The sequence below is a fragment of the Thalassophryne amazonica genome, chromosome 8, assembly GCF_902500255.1.
Source record: "Thalassophryne amazonica chromosome 8, fThaAma1.1, whole genome shotgun sequence".
In the NCBI taxonomy this organism is placed as follows: Eukaryota; Metazoa; Chordata; class Actinopteri; order Batrachoidiformes; family Batrachoididae; genus Thalassophryne; species Thalassophryne amazonica.
In genome coordinates, this window is record NC_047110.1 from 109,051,245 (window position 1) to 109,073,259 (window position 22,015).

The following is a 22,015-nucleotide window of genomic DNA, read 5'->3' on the forward strand; positions in this document are numbered from 1 at the left end:
ATATTCAGTGACTTGGAAATATCCATGTTTCCATCCCCTGACTTGTCTGAAGAAAACAGATTATTATTTACAGGTTTTATCAAGTTTTAGAGATTTGCTTTCAATTTGAGTTTGAGGAAGATAATTTTAGAAAATTTTATTCTTTATATTTTTTGTATTGCTTGTACTTGAAATGACATGAATAAATTAAAATGTGTGAAATTCCAAGTGTTCCAATACTTTTGGAGGGCACAGTATCCTAACCTTATGAGTGCAAAATGAGTGTGGTATTATTACTGTTTTGTTTAAGAATGTTTCATTTTCACTGTTGCTGCACTTTGTGTCAAATCATAGTCATATCGTATATCATATTGATATGACAATATAAGATAATTTGGCCATATTGTACAGCCCTACTGTCAACTAGCTGAAAAGTTTGAATATTAATTTACATCTACATTAAAAAAAAAATGCTTAAAGTAGTAGGTTAAGAGGGCTGTAATTAGGGGAGTCTGGGGGGCGCGGAGCCGCCATAGCAGCTGAAAGGTTTTAGTCTTGCTCATGCTCCCAAGAACCATTTTACTGAAAAAAGTCTGAAGCACCTAAATGACATATACATATTAAATATTCATAAACAGCAAGAGTGGAGGACAAGCGCTTAGTGCATGTGGCCAGTACACTTACAAAGAAATTATTATAATTATTATGGAATAAAAAAAAATCACTCACATAGTCACTTGATTTTGTGTTGATATACCAATTTAAAGGGGGATGGGGGGGCAATCAAACATTGCTTTTATTATAGCTTTGGCATGCCTAAAACGTTTGCACAGTACTACAAGTACAAGGGGTACATATGTGAAATAATTGTATTGCACACATACAGTGGATCAAATACTTATTTGTCCCACTGTATGTAGGTGAGCTCCTCCAGGTGAGGTAAAAATTTCCTTATGGTCATTAATTTGGGTCAAAGGTCAGATTTTTGAGTTTTAGTCCAATTTGCACCAAGCGTGGCACAGATATGTACAGTGACTGGGTTGTGGAATTGCCCAAGCAAGGTCAAATTAGCCAAAGGTCAATCACTGGGCTCAAGGTCATGTCTGTGGTACTTTGAGTTCTGCCAGACTTGACATGTGGAAGAAGGTCCACAAGGAAACTGTTTAGACCTAATTTAGTGCTCATATGATGATCGCCAGCCAGCAAGGTCAATCATTGGGGTGAAGGACAAGGTCACTGAGGTCAAAGGTCAGATTCCCATCTAAATATGAATTGTGGTGTTTAGCTGGGTAGACATTGACCCCGTCCTTGTTGACCCTTTCCTCACTGACCTCTCTACCACAGCGTAGGTGCTGTGACTCATGTTTCCTCAAATGAAAACCTGATTCTTGTTCAATCGCTGTGACTGCTTTTCTCCAAACCCAAACACAAACTGCAGCTCATCAACCAGCATAAAACACTTCGTAAAAGAGTCCTGAAGATTAAAACATATCAAGTATTCTGCATGTTTATGCCTCAGAAAGTAAAACCAAACACTTTGTCATCTAAAGAATCCAACCTCAACCTGATTAAAAGGCATCCTGCGTGTTATTAATGGAGACATTCCACTCGCCGTGGAATACTGCGATAAAATGCTGCAGTTCTACGTGCTCTTACGGTGCGATATGAAGGTGCGCTGCAGAAGCGCCGTGCTGCAGAAGTCTATAGGTTAACACTTAAAGCAGCACAGGGCACAGAGCAAAGACTCAAGGCCGCTGTGCACGTCACTGTGCACGTGGTACCAGATCCTGGACCCACTAAAGCAGATTCAGGACTCTTCAGGAAGCACCTTCTGCAAGAGAAGAGGTTTCAGTAAATGCATTAAAAAACAACAACACGGTGCCGTGGTGTCGGTGCGTCGTCAACCTGCTGTCTCAGCGCCTGCATGGACATGAACTCGATATGCTCCATCTTTTTCCTGATCCAGTCCGGTTCATCTGGAATCAGAACCGCCAGCAACACCTTGACCAGGATCAGCAAATGCTGCAAAGGAGCAGGGAGAGAAGGCGGGCGCACAACGTCAGGCTACAAGGAACGAACTTTCACACCAGTCAACCTTCACACCTCTTCCCGCCTACCTCAATCAAAACAGCCAATAGCAGAGTGTTTGTAGGGCTGACCCCGCCCTCCTGGACCTGCTCATGTAACAATGGCGACAGCAGCAGCAGCCAACAGTTGGAGATGACGGAGACGAAGCTGAGGACCTCGAAGGCGACCTGAAACACAAAGAGGTACACCGGGTCACCGACCCCGACACCACACAGCTCAGCAGCGCGTTTGCTCAAGAGCACCTTGGCAGCGTCTTACGGTGACGCTGCGTCAGGCCGAGCGGCGTTTGTGCAGATGTCATTTCGACCGACCTGCCAGACACCCATGTTAGCCACCGGGGGGCAGAAGGGTTTGCGGAAGAGCTTGCAGATCTTGTAGGCGTCGGATCGGATCTCGGTCAGGTTGTTGATGAGCAGCAGCACGGCGGTCAGAGGGTAGACGCAGGAGAAAAGACTCAGGTAACCGAACTGCACCAGGAGCTCAATGTACTCAGCAAACAGCCCCTAAAACAAACAAAACAAACACGATCTGCACACGCCGCTCCGTCAACAAACACTCGCTGTTCTCTCCAGCTTTAGGAGCTGATGATGTTTCCCTGAGGGCAGATGTCAAGGGTCACCAATCCTGTTACACTTATTTTAGAACTCTCTGTGCTCCGCCCACTGCTGATTATCTAATCCAGGTGTGCTCTGCCAATCAAAAGCCAGGAAACACCAGGAATGACTCATCAGCTGTGGCTGCAGCAGGTGGACATGGAAGGTGGTGACAGTGCTGCCTGTCTTTGATCCCGGTCATGTAGCTTTGATCTTTACTGCTGATCTAAGATCCTGATTGCTGACCTGTCAGCCTGATCTTTGTTCCTGATTACTCATGTAACTTTGATCTTTACCACTGATTTAAGATCCTGATTGCTGACCTATCAGCCTGATCTTTGTTCCTGATTACTCGTCTTTCATTGCCTAACTTTAACCGTGATCATGTAGCTTTGATCTTTACCGCTGATCTAAGATCCTGATTGCTGACCTGTCAGCCTGATCTTTGTTCCTGATTACTCATGTAACTTTGATCTTTACCACTGATTTAAGATCCTGATTGCTGACCTATCAGCCTGATCTTTGTTCCAGATTGCTCGTCTTTCATTGCCTAACTTTAACCGCGATCATGTAGCTTTGATCTTTACCGCTAATCTAAGATCCTGATCGCTGACCTGTCAGCCTGATCTTTGTTCCTGATTACTCATGTAGCTTTGATCGTTACCACTGATTTAAGTTCCTGATTGCTGACCTATCAGCCTGATCTTTGTTCCCGATTGCTCGTCTTTCATTGCCTAACTTTAATCCCGATCATGTAGCTTTGATCTTTACCACTGATTTAAGATCCTGATTGCTGACCTGTCAGCTTGATCTTTGTTCCTGATTACTCATGTAGCTTTGATCTTTACTACTGATTTAAGATCCTGATTGCTGACATGTCAGCCTGAACTTTGTTCCTGATTACTCGTCTTTCATTGCCTAACTTTAACCGCGATCATGTAGCTTTGATCTTTACCGCTGATCTAAGATCCTGATCGCTGACCTGTCAGCCTGATCTTTGTTCCTGATTACTCGTCTTTCATTGCCTAACTTTAATCTCGATCATGTAGCTATGATCTTTACCGCTGATCTAAGATCCTGATTGCTGACCTGTCAGCCTGATCTTTGTTCCTGATTACTCATGTAGCTTTGATCTTTACCACTGATTTAAGATCCTGATTGCTGACCTATCAGCCTGATCTTTGTTCCCGATTGCTCGTCTTTCATTGCCTAACTTTAATCCCGATCATGTAGCTTTGATCTTTACCGCTGATCTAAGATCCTGATTGCTGACCTGTCAGCCTGATCTTTGTTCCTGATTACTCGTCTTTCATTGCCTAACTTTAACCGCGATCATGTAGCTTTGATCTTTACCGCTGATCTAAGATCCTGATCGCTGACCTGTCAGCCTGATCTTTGTTCCTGATTACTCATCTTTCATTGCCTAACTTTAATCTCGATCATGTAGCTATGATCTTTACCGCTGATCTAAGATCCTGATTGCTGACCTGTCAGCCTGATCTTTGTTCCTGATTACTCATGTAGCTTTGATATTTACCACTGATTTAAGATCCTGATTGCTGACCTATCAGCCTGATCTTTGTTCCTGATTGCTCGTCTTTCATTGCCTAACTTTAATCCCGATCATGTAGCTTTGATCTTTACCGCTGATCTAAGATCCTGATTGCTGACCTGTCAGCCTGATCTTTGTTCCCGATTACTCGTCTATCATTGCCTAAATTTAATCCCGATCATGTAGCTTTTATCTTTACCGCTGATCTAAGATCCTGATCGCTGACCTGTCAGCCTGATCTTTGTTCCTGATTACTCATCTTTCATTGCCTAACTTTAATCTCGATCATGTAGCTATGATCTTTACCGCTGATCTAAGATCCTGATTGCTGACCTGTCAGCCTGATCTTTGTTCCTGATTACTCATGTAGCTTTGATCTTTACCACTGATTTAAGATCCTGATTGCTGACCTATCAGCCTGATCTTTGTTCCCGATTGCTCATCTTTCATTGCCTAACTTTAATCCCGATCATGTAGCTTTGATCTTTACCACTGATTTAAGATCCTGATTGCTGACCTGTCAGCTTGATCTTTGTTCCTGATTACTCATGTAGCTTTGATCTTTACCACTGATTTAAGATCCTGATTGCTGACCTGTCAGCCTGATCTTTGTTCCTGATTACTCGTCTTTCATTGCCTAACTTTAACCGCGATCATGTAGCTTTGATCTTTACCGCTGATCTAAGATCCTGATCGCTGACCTGTCAGCCTGATCTTTGTTCCTGATTACTCGTCTTTCATTGCCTAACTTTAATCTCGATCATGTAGCTATGATCTTTACCGCTGATCTAAGATCCTGATTGCTGACCTGTCAGCCTGATCTTTGTTCCTGATTACTCATGTAGCTTTGATCTTTACCACTGATTTAAGATCCTGATTGCTGACCTATCAGCCTGATCTTTGTTCCCGATTGCTTGTCTTTCATTGCCTAACTTTAATCCCAATCATGTAGCTTTGATCTTTACCGCTGATCTAAGATCCTGATTGCTGACCTGTCAGCCTGATCTTTGTTCCTGATTACTCGTCTTTCATTGCCTAACTTTAACCGCGATCATGTAGCTTTGATCTTTACCGCTGATCTAAGATCCTGATCGCGGACCTGTCAGCCTGATCTTTGTTCCTGATTACTCATCTTTCATTGCCTAACTTGAATCTCGATCATGTAGCTATGATCTTTACCGCTGATCTAAGATCCTGATTGCTGACCTGTCAGCCTGATCTTTGTTCCTGATTACTCATGTAGCTTTGATCTTTACCACTGATTTAAGATCCTGATTGCTGACCTATCAGCCTGATCTTTGTTCCCGATTACTCGTCTATCATTGCCTAAATTTAATCCCGATCATGTAGCTTTGATCTTTACCGCTGATCTAAGATTCTGATTGCTGACCTGTCAGCCTGATCTTTGTTCCTGATTACTCATCTTTCATTGCCTAACTTTAATCTCAATCATTTAGCTATGATCTTTACCGCTGATCTAAGATCCTGATTGCTGACCTGTCAGCCTGATCTTTGTTCCTGATTACTCATGTAGCTTTGATCTTTACCACTGATTTAAGATCCTGATTGCTGACCTATCAGCCTGATCTTTGTTCCTGATTGCTCGTCTTTCATTGCCTAACTTTAATCCCGATCATGTAGCTTTGATCTTTACCGCTGATCTAAGATCCTGATTGCTGACCTGTCAGCCTGATCTTTGTTCCCGATTACTCGTCTATCATTGCCTAAATTTAATCCCGATCATGTAGCTTTGATCTTTACTGCTGATCTAAGATTCTGATTGCTGACCTGTCAGCCTGATCTTTGTTCCCGATTACTCATCTTTCATTGCCTAACTTTAATCTCGATCATGTAGCTATGATCTTTACCGCTGATCTAAGATCCTGATTGCTGACCTGTCAGCCTGATCTTTGTTCCTGATTACTCATGTAGCTTTGATCTTTACCACTGATTTAAGATCCTGATTGCTGACCTATCAGCCTGATCTTTGTTCCCGATTACTCGTCTTTCATTGCCTAACTTTAACCGCGATCATGTAGCTTTGATCTTTACCGCTGATCTAAGATCCTGATCGCGGACCTGTCAGCCTGATCTTTGTTCCTGATTACTCATCTTTCATTGCCTAACTTGAATCTCGATCATGTAGCTATGATCTTTACCGCTGATCTAAGATCCTGATTGCTGACCTGTCAGCCTGATCTTTGTTCCTGATTACTCATGTAGCTTTGATCTTTACCACTGATTTAAGATCCTGATTGCTGACCTATCAGCCTGATCTTTGTTCCCGATTACTCGTCTATCATTGCCTAAATTTAATCCCGATCATGTAGCTTTGATCTTTACCGCTGATCTAAGATTCTGATTGCTGACCTGTCAGCCTGATCTTTGTTCCTGATTACTCATCTTTCATTGCCTAACTTTAATCTCAATCATTTAGCTATGATCTTTACCGCTGATCTAAGATCCTGATTGCTGACCTGTCAGCCTGATCTTTGTTCCTGATTACTCATGTAGCTTTGATCTTTACCACTGATTTAAGATCCTGATTGCTGACCTATCAGCCTGATCTTTGTTCCTGATTGCTCGTCTTTCATTGCCTAACTTTAATCCCGATCATGTAGCTTTGATCTTTACCGCTGATCTAAGATCCTGATTGCTGACCTGTCAGCCTGATCTTTGTTCCCGATTACTCGTCTATCATTGCCTAAATTTAATCCCGATCATGTAGCTTTGATCTTTACTGCTGATCTAAGATTCTGATTGCTGACCTGTCAGCCTGATCTTTGTTCCCGATTACTCATCTTTCATTGCCTAACTTTAATCTCGATCATGTAGCTATGATCTTTACCGCTGATCTAAGATCCTGATTGCTGACCTGTCAGCCTGATCTTTGTTCCTGATTACTCATGTAGCTTTGATCTTTACCACTGATTTAAGATCCTGATTGCTGACCTATCAGCCTGATCTTTGTTCCCGATTACTCGTCTTTCATTGCCTAAATTTAATCCCAATCATGTAGCTTTGATCTTTACCGCTGATCTAAGATTCTGATTGCTGACCTGTCAGCCTGATCTTTGTTCCTGGTTACTTGTCTTTGATCTCCGTTCTTTGAGTCTGATTGCTGACATGTGATATTGATCTTTGTAATAAAACATAATAAATGTAATAAATAAAATGTACTAATAGTGATCATGCGGAGTAACTTTTTCTCTTCCCTCTGAAATTGGATCAAAATCTGACCATTCTGGAATACGAGCCAACATATGGAAACATCCTCAAACTGTTCTAAACTATTTGTTTTTTAATTTATGATCAGATCAAAGGTCTCATGATCACAGGTCACGAACCGGGAAAGTGGGCAGCAGGAACTGGTTCCTGAATTTGTCTTCCTGTGGATCATGTTCAGTCTCTTTTCTATGGGGGGCGCTGACAAGCCGGTCCACCAGGAAGGGGATGACGACCTCTGTCACCTGGTTCACCAACTGGCTCATGATCAGCAGAGACGCCAAACGCTTCAAACACACAGAGAACTTTAGTCAGCCAGGAACATCTGCAATGACTTTGTGATAACAAAGGAAGATATTGTGATGATTGTAATCTTTTTTTTTTCATTGACATTGTACCATCTAAACAATATCATCATGGGTCAGAAAGCAGATGGACTTTGGCACAAAAAATACTTATCTGACTTTTAACCTTTACCTTCACCTTAACACTAATTGAGCTGCAACACTGAAACTAACTAGGCTACAAATTGATGGATTATGAATTATTTTCCTCTTCTTTATTTCACATGAACATACAAGCCATCACATATACGAGGTCTATCAGAAAAGTATCCGACCTTATTTAAAAAAAAAAAACATATGGATTTGAATCACGTGTGCTTGCTTGAGCCAACCTTGAACCTTCATGCGCATGCATGATTTTTTTCACGCCTGTCAATTGCGTCATTCGCCTGTGAGCAGGCTTTGAGTGAGGAGTGGTCCACCCCCTCGGCGGATTTTCATTGTCAGGGAAATAGCTGAGAGACTGCTGCTTTGCTTGATCAAATTTTTTTTAGAAACTGTGAGGCACATCAATGTGGACACCATTCGAGAAATTCAGGTGGTTTTTGGTGAAAATTTTATGGGCTTCAAAGACATTAAGGGATGTTACTGTCGCTTTAAAGACGGCCCTCAGCAGCTGTGGGGCGCGCCAGAACATGTTCTGTGACGCTTCATCACAGCGTTGCTTTGCACATCGCGGCACCGCCATGACGCGCGGAATTCCTCCGCACGTCTGTCTCAATTTGCCGAAAAAGTGCTGATGTTCACGTCTTTTCACAATTCCTGTGCTAGTCCAGACGACGTCCCGGATAAAACACAGCGTCCAGTTTGGAAATGAACGGCACATTCCACTGTTATGAGGAGTTTTTGTCATGGAAAGGAGCGGAGGCTTCGCGCGTCACGATGACAAGCGAGACAAAGAACACCTCCGTTTCAGAGTGCCAGAAGGACAAGCTGGGACATGCCTTTCAGTGCTTACCAGTCGAGTGAGTATCAGAGAAATTGTGGAGAGGTGGACATGTCCCAGCTTGTCCTTCTAGCGGTGCCGCGATGCGCAAAGCAACGCCGTGATGAAGCGTCACAGAACAAATTCTGGCATGTCCAGGCTCGTCCACAATTTCTTGGATAATCACTCGACTGAAAAACCACCGACAGCTGTCTGAACGCCATCTCAAAGCCGTCCTGTGAGACCAAAACGGAGGTGGTTTGTGTCGGTCCAGCAGCGAATCCATCATGACGCGCGAAGCGTCCGCTCGGCTTTCCACGACAAAATCTCTTGTTAAAAGTGAAATCTGCAGGAAAATGGGTGATGTCCAGCTCTTGTGATAACCAGAGAAAGTGCACACGATGGTCACGGATCCACAGAGCCATCCGTTTAGAAATGAAATGGTCGTTCAGCCTGTCGATGGCAGCTGGAGCGCGGCGCGCCCCACAGCTGCTGAGGGCCGTCCTTAAAGTGACAGTAACATCCCTTAATGTCTTTGAAGCCCATAAAATTTTCACCAAAAACCACCTGAATTTCTCGAATGGTGTCCACATGGATGTGCCTCACAGTTTCTAAAAAAAATTTGATCAAGCAAAGCAGCAGTCTCTCAGCCATTTCCCTGACAATGAAAATCCGCCGAGGGGGTGGACCACTCCTCACTCAAAGCCTGCTCACAGGCGAATGACGCAACTGACAGGCGTGAAAAAAATCACGCATGCGCATGAAAGTTCAAGGTTGGCTCACGCAAGCACACGTGATTCAAATCCATATGTTTTGTTTTTTTTTAAATAAGGTCGGATACTTTTCTAATAGACCTCGTATATACATACACACACTGTCCACCAGGTGGAGATATTGATCCATTTCAAGATCTTTGAGTACAGGCTGCGTTGGAACACCAGGTAACCAACCTGTTGGTTTTAACAACTACTAAATTAATCAACAACTATTTTGTTGATCAATTTAAGTCTTTAAAAAAAACTATCTCCAAATTCTTCTTAAATGTTAATATTTTCTATTTTATTTTTCAAGCTGTTTTACGCCTATCTGGCAATAAACTGAATATCTTTGAGCTGCAGACAAAATACATTTCAAGGCATCATATTGGGCTCTGGGTAACAATGAGCCACATTCTTCACTATTTTTTATTTTATTTTATAGACCTAAAAAAATAACTGAATAATCATGAAAATAATCAATTGTACAACCAGTCGTTAGTTGCTCCCCTAGTTTGTTAGTTCTTTTGACTGATTCCAAGGCGCAAATAGGTTTTGTTTAATATTTGGAATTCATGTTTTTTGATGACTGATACATTAAAGTGGCCCCTGACTTACATCTGTCTACTGGCCCTTAAAATACTATTACAGTCACATAGTAGGCAAATAAAATATAATAATAATAAATATGAAATAATAAAATATTAATATTGTAAATAATAATAAAAAATAAAAATTACACTGCAATCCACACATCCAACCAGTTTAATAGCTTTTTTTTTAATCAAACATTTGAAAAATATTTATTTTAATTAACTTTTTGAAAGGCCATCTAAAACATTAGAGATCGCTTATCATTTTTGCTTTAACAGGTAGTTTAAAGTACCTCTTTGTTATATTAGATGACATAGTATTTATTATTTTGTACACAGTATTTTTGTGGAGAAATTGTGGGGGCTCCATGTAATGTGGGGCCCCTGGGCTTGATCCTGTGCATTGATCCGGCCCTGCCATTAAAGTCTTTTAAGTACTTTATGATCTGTCAAGTCCAGCTGTTACCTTTCGAAGTAAAGGCATATCCTGTTTGCAGAAGGCGATGTGGAAGAGTACTGCAAAGTAATTGAAGAAAGTAAACTAAAAGAAACAAGAGAAAAATGCAGAATGAGTCAAAGTGCTGAGTGACGTGAGCGAATGAGCTGAAGTTCAGAGACGAGACTAACCACCAAGACTTTGGCTGTCAGATGGTTCTGAAATGCTGATTCCTCTCGGTGGTTTTCTACGGGGAAATGTAAAAAAACATCAGCAGCTTCAGATGGTTAAAAAAGTACTTTTCTCACATTGTCGAGATGTATCTGGGGAAGGGTACAGAAACATTCCTGCTGCTTTGAAGGTCCACAGGCAAACAGATTTTGGTTTGAGGACTTCTCAGGTCAATGAACCATTAGTCCAAAGGTCATCAAGACCACCTACAACCAATGTTGGTGTTGGGTGGTCTTGGATTGTTTTGGGTGCACGCCATTACCATGCAGTACCAAATACGTGGCTAGAAATGGACACTGTAGTCGTGCTGGTTACTGGTCTTAGAGGAGGTCTTCACATTCTGATTGCCCTTCTTGTTCTTTGAGCAACCTTGCACGTTGTACAGATACACATCTTTGGAAGTGTGCATGAAAATAATCTCTGCAAACATCAGGATCTCAGTATTATGTGACATAGGGTAAAAGCTCTGAATCTGAAAAACTCCAGCGTGACCTTACCAAACTCAGTCAGGGTCTGAGCCACCATGCAGTAAACAGTCGCCAGAATGTTTGTGTAGGCGATGTGGAGAATGGAGGGCATGTAGAGCAACATCTCAGACAGCAAAGAGTCCCAGTCCTTATGTAGGTGCCGGACCTGAGTTTCTCCCCAGTAGAACCCCAGCATACCCAGTAAGACCAACCCTGCAGGAGACGGCAAGACCGAGCAGGAGAAACAAATGGAAAAAAGTTCACAAAGTGCCTCTTGTTGCCTTTCAGTACTTGAACTGAAAACTGAGTCCAGGTCTCACCTAAAAACAACCCGACCACAGGAAGTGACACGAGTGCCACACGCAGGTCCCTCTCCCATTCAGAAAACAGTGGCTCCATCCGACCCGTGACTGGGTTGACACCGAGTTTACCATGGAAACTAGGACGGGGCTCGGCAAAGCGCTCAGCCAGGTACAGAGTCCCCCAGCGGTAGGAGAGGGAGGAGCTGCGGCGCTTCCACATCTCCATAATGATGGTGGACCAGATCATGCTGAACACGGCCTGGATCATGTAACCGCTGATGGTAAGACCAGCATCATCATCATCACCGCCCGTGGCTTGAGAACTGGAGAATGACTGCATCATCTCCTTCTGAACTTCACCTGTGTGCAATACAGGAGACTCACTGAACCAGAGTTTCTACAAGGAAGACTCAGAACTTTCCATCTGATCCACCTCATCGGTAACAGCCGTATCTCTAATCAGAAGCAGCGGGTGTCCTTGTAGTCAGCACCTCAGGACCAACAGGAAACATACGTAATTTAAAGGACATGTCACATGTTTTTTAACGTGCCAGTTAGTACAACAACATAAAAGTACTCATGATTGTAAGTGTCTCTAGACACATGTGCTAATAATTAGTGATCTCTGACGTATTTTATTCCTCTAACTCTGAGCATTAGCAGGTGCATTTCCGGAAAATGTTTCACTCGGAAATTCTCAGAATTTTTCAGCGTGTGACATCCTAATTAGCAAAACAGAAACATCTCAGTGACTGACAGACAGAGAGAAAAACAAACCTGCTCTGTCCAAAAACGAAGTTTCTGTGCTGCCGTTTGAAAGTGATGGCTCAGATTTACAGAGAGGAGATGACACACTTCACCCGGAAACTCTTAACTTTTTAAGTGTGTTGGATTTTGGAGCCTGTGGAGACGCGCTGTTTGTGTGGATGCTGGTTTACTGAAGCTGTGGAGATGGATATGGGGACATCTGACACTGTTTTAAAAGACTGCCTGGACATGGAGATGGATTTGTTACACTGGAAAAAGTCAGAATACATTATTTCCAGGAGTTCATGGACATTATTTATGTGCCGTTATCGAGAGAGAGGCAAAGCTGCAACCGACGATCTCACGTGCGCGCCTTTCTTTGATTGTGTGAAGTTTACAGATGTGAAGAAGAAAATTAATCCACAACACAACGGTGAGCATGGCATGTTCCCCTTTTGTGTTTTGTGGCTAGATTTCTTTTTCTTTTCTTTCTTTTTTTTTTTTTTACTATGAGAGAGTGCAAATTTGGAGCTGGAATGTGTTTGTGCATGCACGCTGTGCAGCTGACGAGACACTCGCTTTCCCCTGGCAGCAGATTAATTTTTTTAGATTTTATTGATAACAACACTCATAATTAATCATGGACAAAGCTGAACCTGGAGCAGAGATGGTTATTGACAGGCTGCGTTTATGACTAATGGCCGTGCAGGTGCACAGAAACCTTTACAGAGCTGCAGCTTTTACCGTGACTCCATCAAAATTAACAGTTATCACTTAAAAATGTGTCATCATAACATGACATCACACTTATGTCAAATTTGGAATTAATCTGTGCCTCAGTTCTTAACATTAGCAGCTACATTCTATTGAAGCGCATGATGGGACGCTTCTAGTAGCAACGTCACTTGTCGGAATCACTCGAGTACTCACGAGTACTTTGTTTTAGGATGTCTCCATAGCTGTTGGCTGCAAATGCCGTATACTTTGAAACCGGTCACTGAAGTGCACAAAGTAATCCCGGTGGATCAGCTTATGGTCACTAACAGCCTAAATCTAAATTGTTATGATTTTGATGTGACATGTCCTTTAAAAAAGTCAGTTCTAAGTCAGCTTTCTCCTACTTGCAGTTGCAAGCCACTGCCACTAGTGGGTCCTTACAACGGCAGGATTTGAGATCAACGTGCCTCTTCACCGTGGTGATGGGGCCACTCCCAAAGATTCTGTACTATATCATTATGGATTAAATCTTTAACTGTTTGTAGTCTCCTGAGTCTTAATGTGCCAGACAGGTTTACAATGCAGGACCATATTGTTTGTATTTCTTAATGATTGATGGAAATGAAGTCCGACATATACAGTGATTTGGAAATGTTCATGTATCCATCACCTGACTTAGCTAACAAAATCAAGTTGTAAAAGTGATTATTTGCATTAGCAATGGTCCTTGTATTTAGTTTGCCCAATTACTTATGGCCTCTGAAAATGGAGGGCTGTGGATAAAAATGGTTAAATGGACTGCATTTACATAGTGCATTTCAATCTGCATCAAACGCTCAAATCGCTTTACAATTATGTCTCACGTTCACCCATTTACGCACTCACACACCATTGTCAGGGTGCTGCCATGCAAGGTGCTCACTACACACCGGAAGAAACTTGGGTATTAAGGACCTTGCCCAAGGGCCCTTATTGATTTTCTGGCCAGGCTGGGATTTGAACCGAGGATCCTCTGGTCTCAAGCCCAACGCTTACCACTAGACCATCACCTCCCATAAAAATGGTTCTAACTCCATTTATATGTTTGTTAAACCCCTTGAATTAAAGCTAAAAATCAACACCACAAGAACATCCTGAGTGTTTCTTTACATTTGTATTGTGCTGGTGTACAGAAAGAAAATTACAAAGTTATATGAGAGCAGAACCGACTGTATGTAGCAGGTGACTAAAATTTACAAAATGCAAAGTTATTTCTAAATTCTGCTGCACCACCAGGCCTGGATGCAGACTGGTTTGGACCAATACAGTTGCATATGTCAGATTTTCACTCTGGATCCATCCCTGACCACCTCAGTCTAACCCCCCCACCACCACCACGACCAATAAAAATCGCGTGGAGCCGCCAGTGGTTTGTGCGTAATGACTTCTGCTTGTTGGTTCATGTTTTGATCACAGAAGAAATACCTGAAAAATATGTGATGATGAGGCCCAGTATAGCTGGTGGCAGCAGAGACCAAGTGTAGAAGTCAAGGAAGCTGAAGTAGAAACCGATTGAGCTTCCAAAATATTCATTGATGGAATCTGAAGAAAACAGCAGAAGTATCTGGTGTAAAATCAACCTGCACACAAAACCATCTTAAACATGGAAAAATGGGTTTAGACCACATGTCATGTGATTTCTGCACCAGACTCACCTAGCGGCTGAACCAGATGGTTCCCAGAGTACCAGGCCTTACTCAGAGCCGCCAGTTTGTCCGGGTTATGGAGCGGAAACATGTCCACAATCATGCCACCCTTCACAAGCTTCTGCCCTGCAACAGTCACCAAGTTTACCATCTTGAACTGAAGTCATAGCAAAGTCACAGCAAGCTGCTGCTGCTGCCAGTGGACCGATGTGAACATACGATGACATCACTCACAGATGTTGTCACGGTGATGCAGCATGGCCTCGTCAGGTAGGCCGGGGATCCTCAGGTCCTTCTGAGCCCGCAGGCCCTCCAGCTCGTACTTCACGATGAACTGACGCTCGGCCAGTGTCAGCAACGCCTCCATGTTGTCTGGAACGCACACACACACACACACACACACACACACACATACATACATACCAGTATAAGGAACAGGTTGGTAGTCTGGTGTCCCCCAGAAGCCTGTACTCAAGGTTCTTGAAATGGAGCAATATCTCCACCTGGTGTCCATTTACCATTAATGTAGGTACAATAGAATTTGGCAAGAGCTATAGGACATATACATATATACACATATACAAATATACATATATATATATAGATAGATAGATAGATATGTGTGTGTAACTATTTTGTTGATTGAATATAGTCTTACACACCTCTCTGCAGCTTCTCTCCCCCTGCCATCCCCCCATTACCCCATCCCCGTAGAGACGGTGCCTGCTCCCAGACCACCAACAACCAGTAAAAATCTATTTAAGCATAAAAATTCAAAAAGAAAAAATAATATAGCACCTTCAACTGCACCACAGACTAAAACAGTTAAATGTGGTCTATTAAACATTAGGTCTCTCTCTTCTAAGTCCCTGTTAGTAAATGATATAATAATTGATAAACATATTGATTTATTCTGCCTTACAGAAACCTGGTTACAGCAGGATGAATATGTTAGTTTAAATGAGTCAACACCCCCGAGTCACACTAACTGTCAGAATGCTCGTAGCACGGGCCGAGGCGGAGGATTAGCAGCAATCTTCCACTCCAGCTTATTAATTAATCAAAAACCCAGACAGAGCTTTAATTCATTTGAAAGCTTGACTCTTAGTCTTGTCCATCCAAATTGGAAGTCTCAAAAACCAGTTGTATTTGTTGTTATCTATCGTCCACCTGGTCATTACTGTGAGTTTCTCTGTGAATTTTCAGACCTTTTGTCTGACTTAGTGCTTAGCTCAGATAAGACAATTATAGTGGCCAATTTTAACATCCACATAGATGCTGAGAATGACAGCCTCAACACTGCATTTAATCTATTATTAGACTCAATTGGCTTTGCTCAAAATGTAAATGAGTCCACCCACCACTTTAATCATACTTTAGATCTTGTTTTGACTTATGGTATGGAAATTGAAGACTTAACAGTATTCCCTGAAAACCCCCTTCTGTCTGATCATTTCTTAATAACATTTACATTTACTTTAATGGACTACCCAGCAGTGGGGAATAAGTTTCATTACAGTAGAAGTCTTTCGGAAAGCGCTGTAACTAGGTTTAAGAATATGATTCCTTCTTTATGTTCTCTAATGCCAACACTGCAGAGTAGCTACCTAAACTCTGTGAGTGAGATAGATTATCTCGTCAATAGTTTTACATCCTCATTGAGTACAACTTTGGATGCTGTAGCTCCTCTGAAAGAGAGCCTTAAATCAGAAGTGCCTGACTCCGTGGTATAACTCAAACTCGCAGCTTAAAGCAGATAACCCATAAGTTGGAGAGGAAATGGCATCTCACCAATTTAGAAGATCTTCACTTAGCCTGGAAAAAGAGTCTGTTGCTCTATAAAAAAAGCCCTCCGTAGAGCTAGGACATCGTCCTACTCATCACTAAATGAAGAAAATAAGAACAACCCCAGGTTTCTTTTCAGCACTGTAACCAGGCTGACAAAGAGTCGGAGCTCTATTGAGCCGAGTATTCCTTTAACTTTAACTAGTAATGACTTCATGACGTTCTTTGCTAATAAAATTTTAACTATTAGAGAAAAAATTACTCATGACCATCCCAAAGACATATCGTTATCTTTGGCTGCTTTCAGTAATGCTGGTATTTGGTTAGACTCTTTCTCTTCGATTGTTCTGTCTGAGTTATTTTCATTTGTCACTTCCTCCAAACCATCAACATGTCTATTAGACCCCATTCCTACCAGGCTGCTCAAGGAAGCCCTACCATTAATTAATGCTTAGATCTTAATATGATCAATCTATCTTTATTAGTTGGCTATGTACCACAGGCTTTTAAGGTGACAGTAATTAAACCATTACTTAAAAAGCCATCACTTGACCCAGCTATCTTAGCTAATTATAGGCCAATCTCCAACCTTCCTTTTCTCTCAAAAATTCTTGAAAGGGTAGTTGTAAAACAGCTAACTGATCATCTGCAGAGGAATGGTCTATTTGAAGAGTTTCAGTCAGGTTTCAGAATTCATCATAGTACAGAAACAGCATTAGTGAAGGTTACAAATGATCTTCTTATGGCCTCAGACAGTGGACTCATCTCTGTGCTTGTCCTGTTAGACCTCAGTGCTGCTTTTGATACTGTTGACCATAAAATTTTATTACAGAGATTAGAGCATGCCATAGGTATTAAAGGCACTGCGCTGCGGTGGTTTGAATCATATCTATCAAATAGATTACAATTTGTTCATGTAAATGGAGAGTCTTCTTCACAGACTAAGGTTAATTATGGAGTTCCACAAGGTTCTGTGCTAGGACCAATTTTATTAACTTTATACATGCTTCCCTTAGGCAGTATTATTAGAAAGCATTGCTTAAATTTTCATTGTTACGCAGATGATACCCAGCTTTATCTATCCATGAAGCCAGAGGACACACACCAATTAGTTAAACTGCAGGATTGTCTTACAGACATAAAGACATGGATGACCTCTAATTTCCTGCTTTTAAATTGAGATAAAACTGAAGTTATTGTACTTGGCTCCACAAATCTTAGAAACATGGTGTCTAACCAGATCCTTACTCTGGATGGCATTACCCTGACCTCTAGTAATACTGTGAGAAATCTTGGACTCATTTTTGATCAGGATATGTCCTTCAGTGCGCATATTAAGCAAATATGTATGACTACTTTTTTACATTTGCGCAATATCTCTAAAATTAGAAAGGTCTTGTCTCAGAGTGATGCTGAAAAACTAATTCAATCAATCAATCAATCAACTTTTTTCTTATATAGTGCCAAATCACAACAAACAGTTGCCCCAAGGTGCTCCATATTGCAAGGCAAGGCCATACAATAATTATGAAAAACCCCAACGGTCAAAACGACCCCCTATGAGCAAGCACTTGGCAACAGTGGGAAGGAAAAACTCCCTTTTAACAGGAAGAAACCTCCAGCAGAACCAGGCTCAGGGAGGGGCAGTCTTCTGCTGACACTGGTTGGGGCTGAGGGAAAAAACCAGGAAAAAGACATGCTGTGAAGGGGGGCAGAGATCGATCACTAATGATTAAATGCAGAGTGATGCATACGGAGCAAAAAGAGAAAGAAACAGTGCATCATGGGAACCCCCCCACAATCCTTGTCTAAAGCAGCATAACCAAGGGATGGTCCAGGGTCACCCGATCCAGCCCTAACTATAAGCCTTAGCGAAAAGGAAAGTTTTAAGCCTAATCTTAAAAGTAGAGAGGGTATCTGTCTCCCTGATCTGAATTGGGAGCTGGTTCCACAGGAGAGGAGCCTGAAAGCTGAAGGCTCTGCCTCCCATTCTACTCTTACAAACCCTAGGAACTACAAGTAAGCCCGCAGTCTGAGAGCGAAGCGCTCTAATGGGGTAATATGTTACTACGAGGTCCCTAAGATAAGATGGGACCTGATTATTCAAAACCTTATAAGTAAGAAGAAGAATTTTAAATTCTATTCTAGAATTAACAGGAAGCCAATGAAGAGAGGCCAACACGGGTGAGATATGCTCTCTCCTGCTAGTCCCCGTCAGTACTCTAGCTGCAGCATTCTGAACCAACTGAAGGCTTTTTAGGGAACTTTTAGGACAACCTGATAATAATGAATTACAATAGTCCAGCCTAGAGGAAATAAATGCATGAATTAGTTTTTCAGCATCACTCTGAGACAAGACCTTTCTGATTTTAGAGATATTGCGTAAATGCAAAAAGGCAGTCCTACATATTTGTTTAATATGCGCTTTGAATGACATATCCTGATCAAAAATGACTCCAAGATTTCTCACAGTATTACTAGAGATCAGGGAAATGCCATCCAGAGTAACGATCTGGTTAGACACCATGCTTCTAAGATTTGTGGGGCCAAGTACAATAACTTCAGTTTTATCTGAGTTTAAAAGCAGGAAATTAGAGGTCATCCATGTCTTTATGTCTGTAAGACAATCCTGCAGTTTAGCTAATTGGTGTGTATCCTCTGGCTTCATGGATAGATAAAGCTGGGTATCATCTGCGTAACAATGAAAATTTAAGCAATACCGTCTAATAATACTGCCTAAGGGAAGCATGTATAAAGTGAATAAAATTGGTCCTAGCACAGAACCTTGTGGAACTCCATAATTAACTTTAGTCTGTGAAGAAGATTCCCCATTTACATGAACAAACTGTAATCTATTAGACAAATATGATTCAAACCACCGCAGCGCAGTGCCTTTAATACCTATGACATGCTCTAATCTCTGTAATAAAATTTTATGGTCAACAGTATCAAAAGCAGCACTGAGGTCCAACAGAACAAGCACAGAGATAAGTCCACTGTCCGAAGCCATAAGAAGATCATTTGTAACCTTCACTAATGCTGTTTCTGTACTATGATGAATTCTAAAACCTGACTGAAACTCTTCAAATAGACCATTCCTCTGCAGGTGATCAGTTAGCTGTTTTACAACTACCCTCTCAAGAATCTTTGAGAGAAAAGGAAGGTTGGAAATTGGCCTATAATTAGCTAAGATAGCTGGGTCAAGTGATGGCTTTTTAAGTAATGGTTTAATTACTGCCACCTTAAAGGCCTGTGGTACATAACCAACTAACAAAGACAGATTGATCATATTTAAGATTGAAGCATTAAATAATGGTAGGACTTCCTTGAGCAGCCTGGCAGGAATGGGGTCTAATAAACATGCCGATGGTTTGGACGAAGCAACCAATGAAAATAACTCAGACAGAACAACCGGAGAGAAAGAGTCTAACCAAATACCGGCATCACTGAAAGCAGCCAAAGATAACGATACATCTTTGGGATGGTTATGAGTAATTTTTTCTCTAATAGTCAAAATTTTGTTAGCAAAGAAAGTCATGAAGTCATTACTAGTTAAAGTTAATGGAATACTCAACTCAATAGAGCTCTGACTCTTTGTCAGCCTAGCTACAGTGCTGAAAAGAAACCTGAGGTTATTCTTATTTTCTTCAATTAGTGATGAGTAGAAAGATGTCCTAGCTTTACGGAGGGCTTTTTTATAGAGCAACAAACTCTTTTTCCAGGCTAAGTGAAGATCTTCTAAATTAGTGAGACGCCATTTCCTCTCCAACTTACGGGTTATCTGCTTTAAGCTACGAGTTTGTGAGTTATACCACGGAGTCAGACACTTCTGATTTAAAGCTCTCTTTTTCAGAGGAGCTACAGCATCCAAAGTTGTCTTCAAAGAGGATGTAAAACTATTGACGAGATACTCTAACTCCCTTACAGAGTTTAGGTAGCTACTCTGCTCTGTGTTGGTATATGGCATTAGAGAACATAACGAAGGAATCATATCCTTAAACCTAGTTACAGCGCTTTCTGAAAGACTTCTAGTGTAATGAAACTTATTCCCCACTGCAGGGTAGTCCATCAGGGTAAATGTAAATGTTATTAAAAAATGATCAGACAGAAGGGAGTTTTCAGGGAATACTGTTAAGTCTTCTATTTCCATACCATAAGTCAGAACAAGATCTAAGATATGATTAAAGTGGTGGGTGGACTCATTTACTTTTTGAGCAAAGCCGATAGAGTCTAATAATAGATTAAATGCAGTGTTGAGGCTGTCATTCTCAGCATCTGTGTGGATATTAAAATCGCCCACTATAATTATCTTATCTGAGCTAAGCACTAAGTCAGACAAAAGGTCTGAAAATTCACAGAGAAACTCACAGTAACGACCAGGTGGACGATAGATAATAACAAATAAACCTGGTTTTTGGGACTTCCAATTTGGATGGACAAGACTAAGAGACAAGCTTTCAAATGAATTAAAGCTCTGTCTAGGTTTTTGATTAATTAATAAGCTGGAATGGAAGATTGCTGCTAATCCTCCGCCTCGGCCCGTGCTACGAGCATTCTGACAGTTAGTGTGACTCGGGGGTGTTGACTCATTTAAACTAACATATTCATCCTGCTGTAACCAGGTTTCTGTAAGGCAGAATAAATCAATATGTTGATCAATTATTATATCATTTACCAACAGGGACTTAGAAGAGAGAGACCTAATGTTTAATAGACCACATTTAACTGTTTTAGTCTGTGGTGCAATTGAAGGTGCTATATTATTTTTTCTTTTTGAATTTTTATGCTTAAATAGATTTTTGCTGGTTATTGGTGGTCTGGGAGCAGGCACCGTCTCTACGGGGATGGGGCAACGAGGGGATGGCAGGGGGAGAGAAGCTGCAGAGAGGTGTATAAGACCACAGCTCTGCCTCCTGGTTCCAACGCTGGACAGTCACAGTTTGGAGGATCCAAGAAAATTGGCCAGATTTCTAGAAATGAGAGCTGCTCCATCTAAAGTGGGATGGATGCCGTCTCTCCTAACAAGACCAGGTTTTCCCCAGAAGCTTCATGCATTTATTTCCTCTAGGCTGGACTATTGTAATTCATTATTATCAGGTTGTCCTAAAAGTTCCCTGAAAAGCCTTCAGTTAATTCAAAATGCTGCAGCTAGAGTACTAACAGGGACTAGAAGGAGAGAGCATATCTCACCCATATTGGCCTCTCTTCATTGGCTTCCTGTTAATTCTAGAATAGAATTTAAATTTCTTCTTCTTACTTATAAGGTTTTGAATAATCAGGTCCCATCTTATCTTAGGGACCTCTTAGTACCATATCACCCCAATAGAGCGCTTCGCTCTCAGACTGCAGGCTTACTTGTAGTTCCTAGGGTTTGTAAGAGTAGAATGGGAGGCAGAGCCTTCAGCTTTCAGGCTCCTCTCCTGTGGAACCAGCTCCCAATTCAGATCAGGGAGACAGACACCCTCTCTACTTTTAAGATTAGGCTTACAACTTTCCTTTTTGCTAAAGCGTATAGTTAGGGCTGGATCAGGTGACCCTGAACCATCCCTTAGTTATGCTGCTATAGACTTAGACTGCTGGGGGGTTCCCAT

The 22,015-nt window shown here is 41.6% G+C and overlaps 1 protein-coding gene across 3 annotated transcripts in view; it reads right to left on the reverse strand.

The window, feature by feature from the left end:
- Nucleotides 1-967: 967 nt before the first annotated feature.
- The window catches only part of ano10b (anoctamin 10b), a 41,821-nt gene continuing 20,773 nt past the window's right edge, over nt 968-22,015 (reverse strand). For all 3 annotated transcript variants that reach the window (XM_034177230.1, XM_034177229.1, XM_034177228.1), the window contains 12 exons: nt 14,874-15,011; nt 14,649-14,765; nt 14,419-14,535; nt 11,509-11,850; nt 11,219-11,401; nt 10,682-10,737; nt 10,521-10,595; nt 7,560-7,724; nt 2,379-2,570; nt 2,097-2,234; nt 1,885-2,001; nt 968-1,810 (listed from right to left, as the gene is read on the reverse strand). In XM_034177230.1, coding sequence (XP_034033121.1) covers nt 1,787-1,810; nt 1,885-2,001; nt 2,097-2,234; nt 2,379-2,570; nt 7,560-7,724; nt 10,521-10,595; nt 10,682-10,737; nt 11,219-11,401; nt 11,509-11,850; nt 14,419-14,535; nt 14,649-14,765; nt 14,874-15,011 — 1,664 coding nt within the window. In that variant the 3' untranslated portion in view covers nt 968-1,786. The remainder of the gene's footprint in view (nt 1,811-1,884; nt 2,002-2,096; nt 2,235-2,378; nt 2,571-7,559; nt 7,725-10,520; nt 10,596-10,681; nt 10,738-11,218; nt 11,402-11,508; nt 11,851-14,418; nt 14,536-14,648; nt 14,766-14,873; nt 15,012-22,015) is intronic.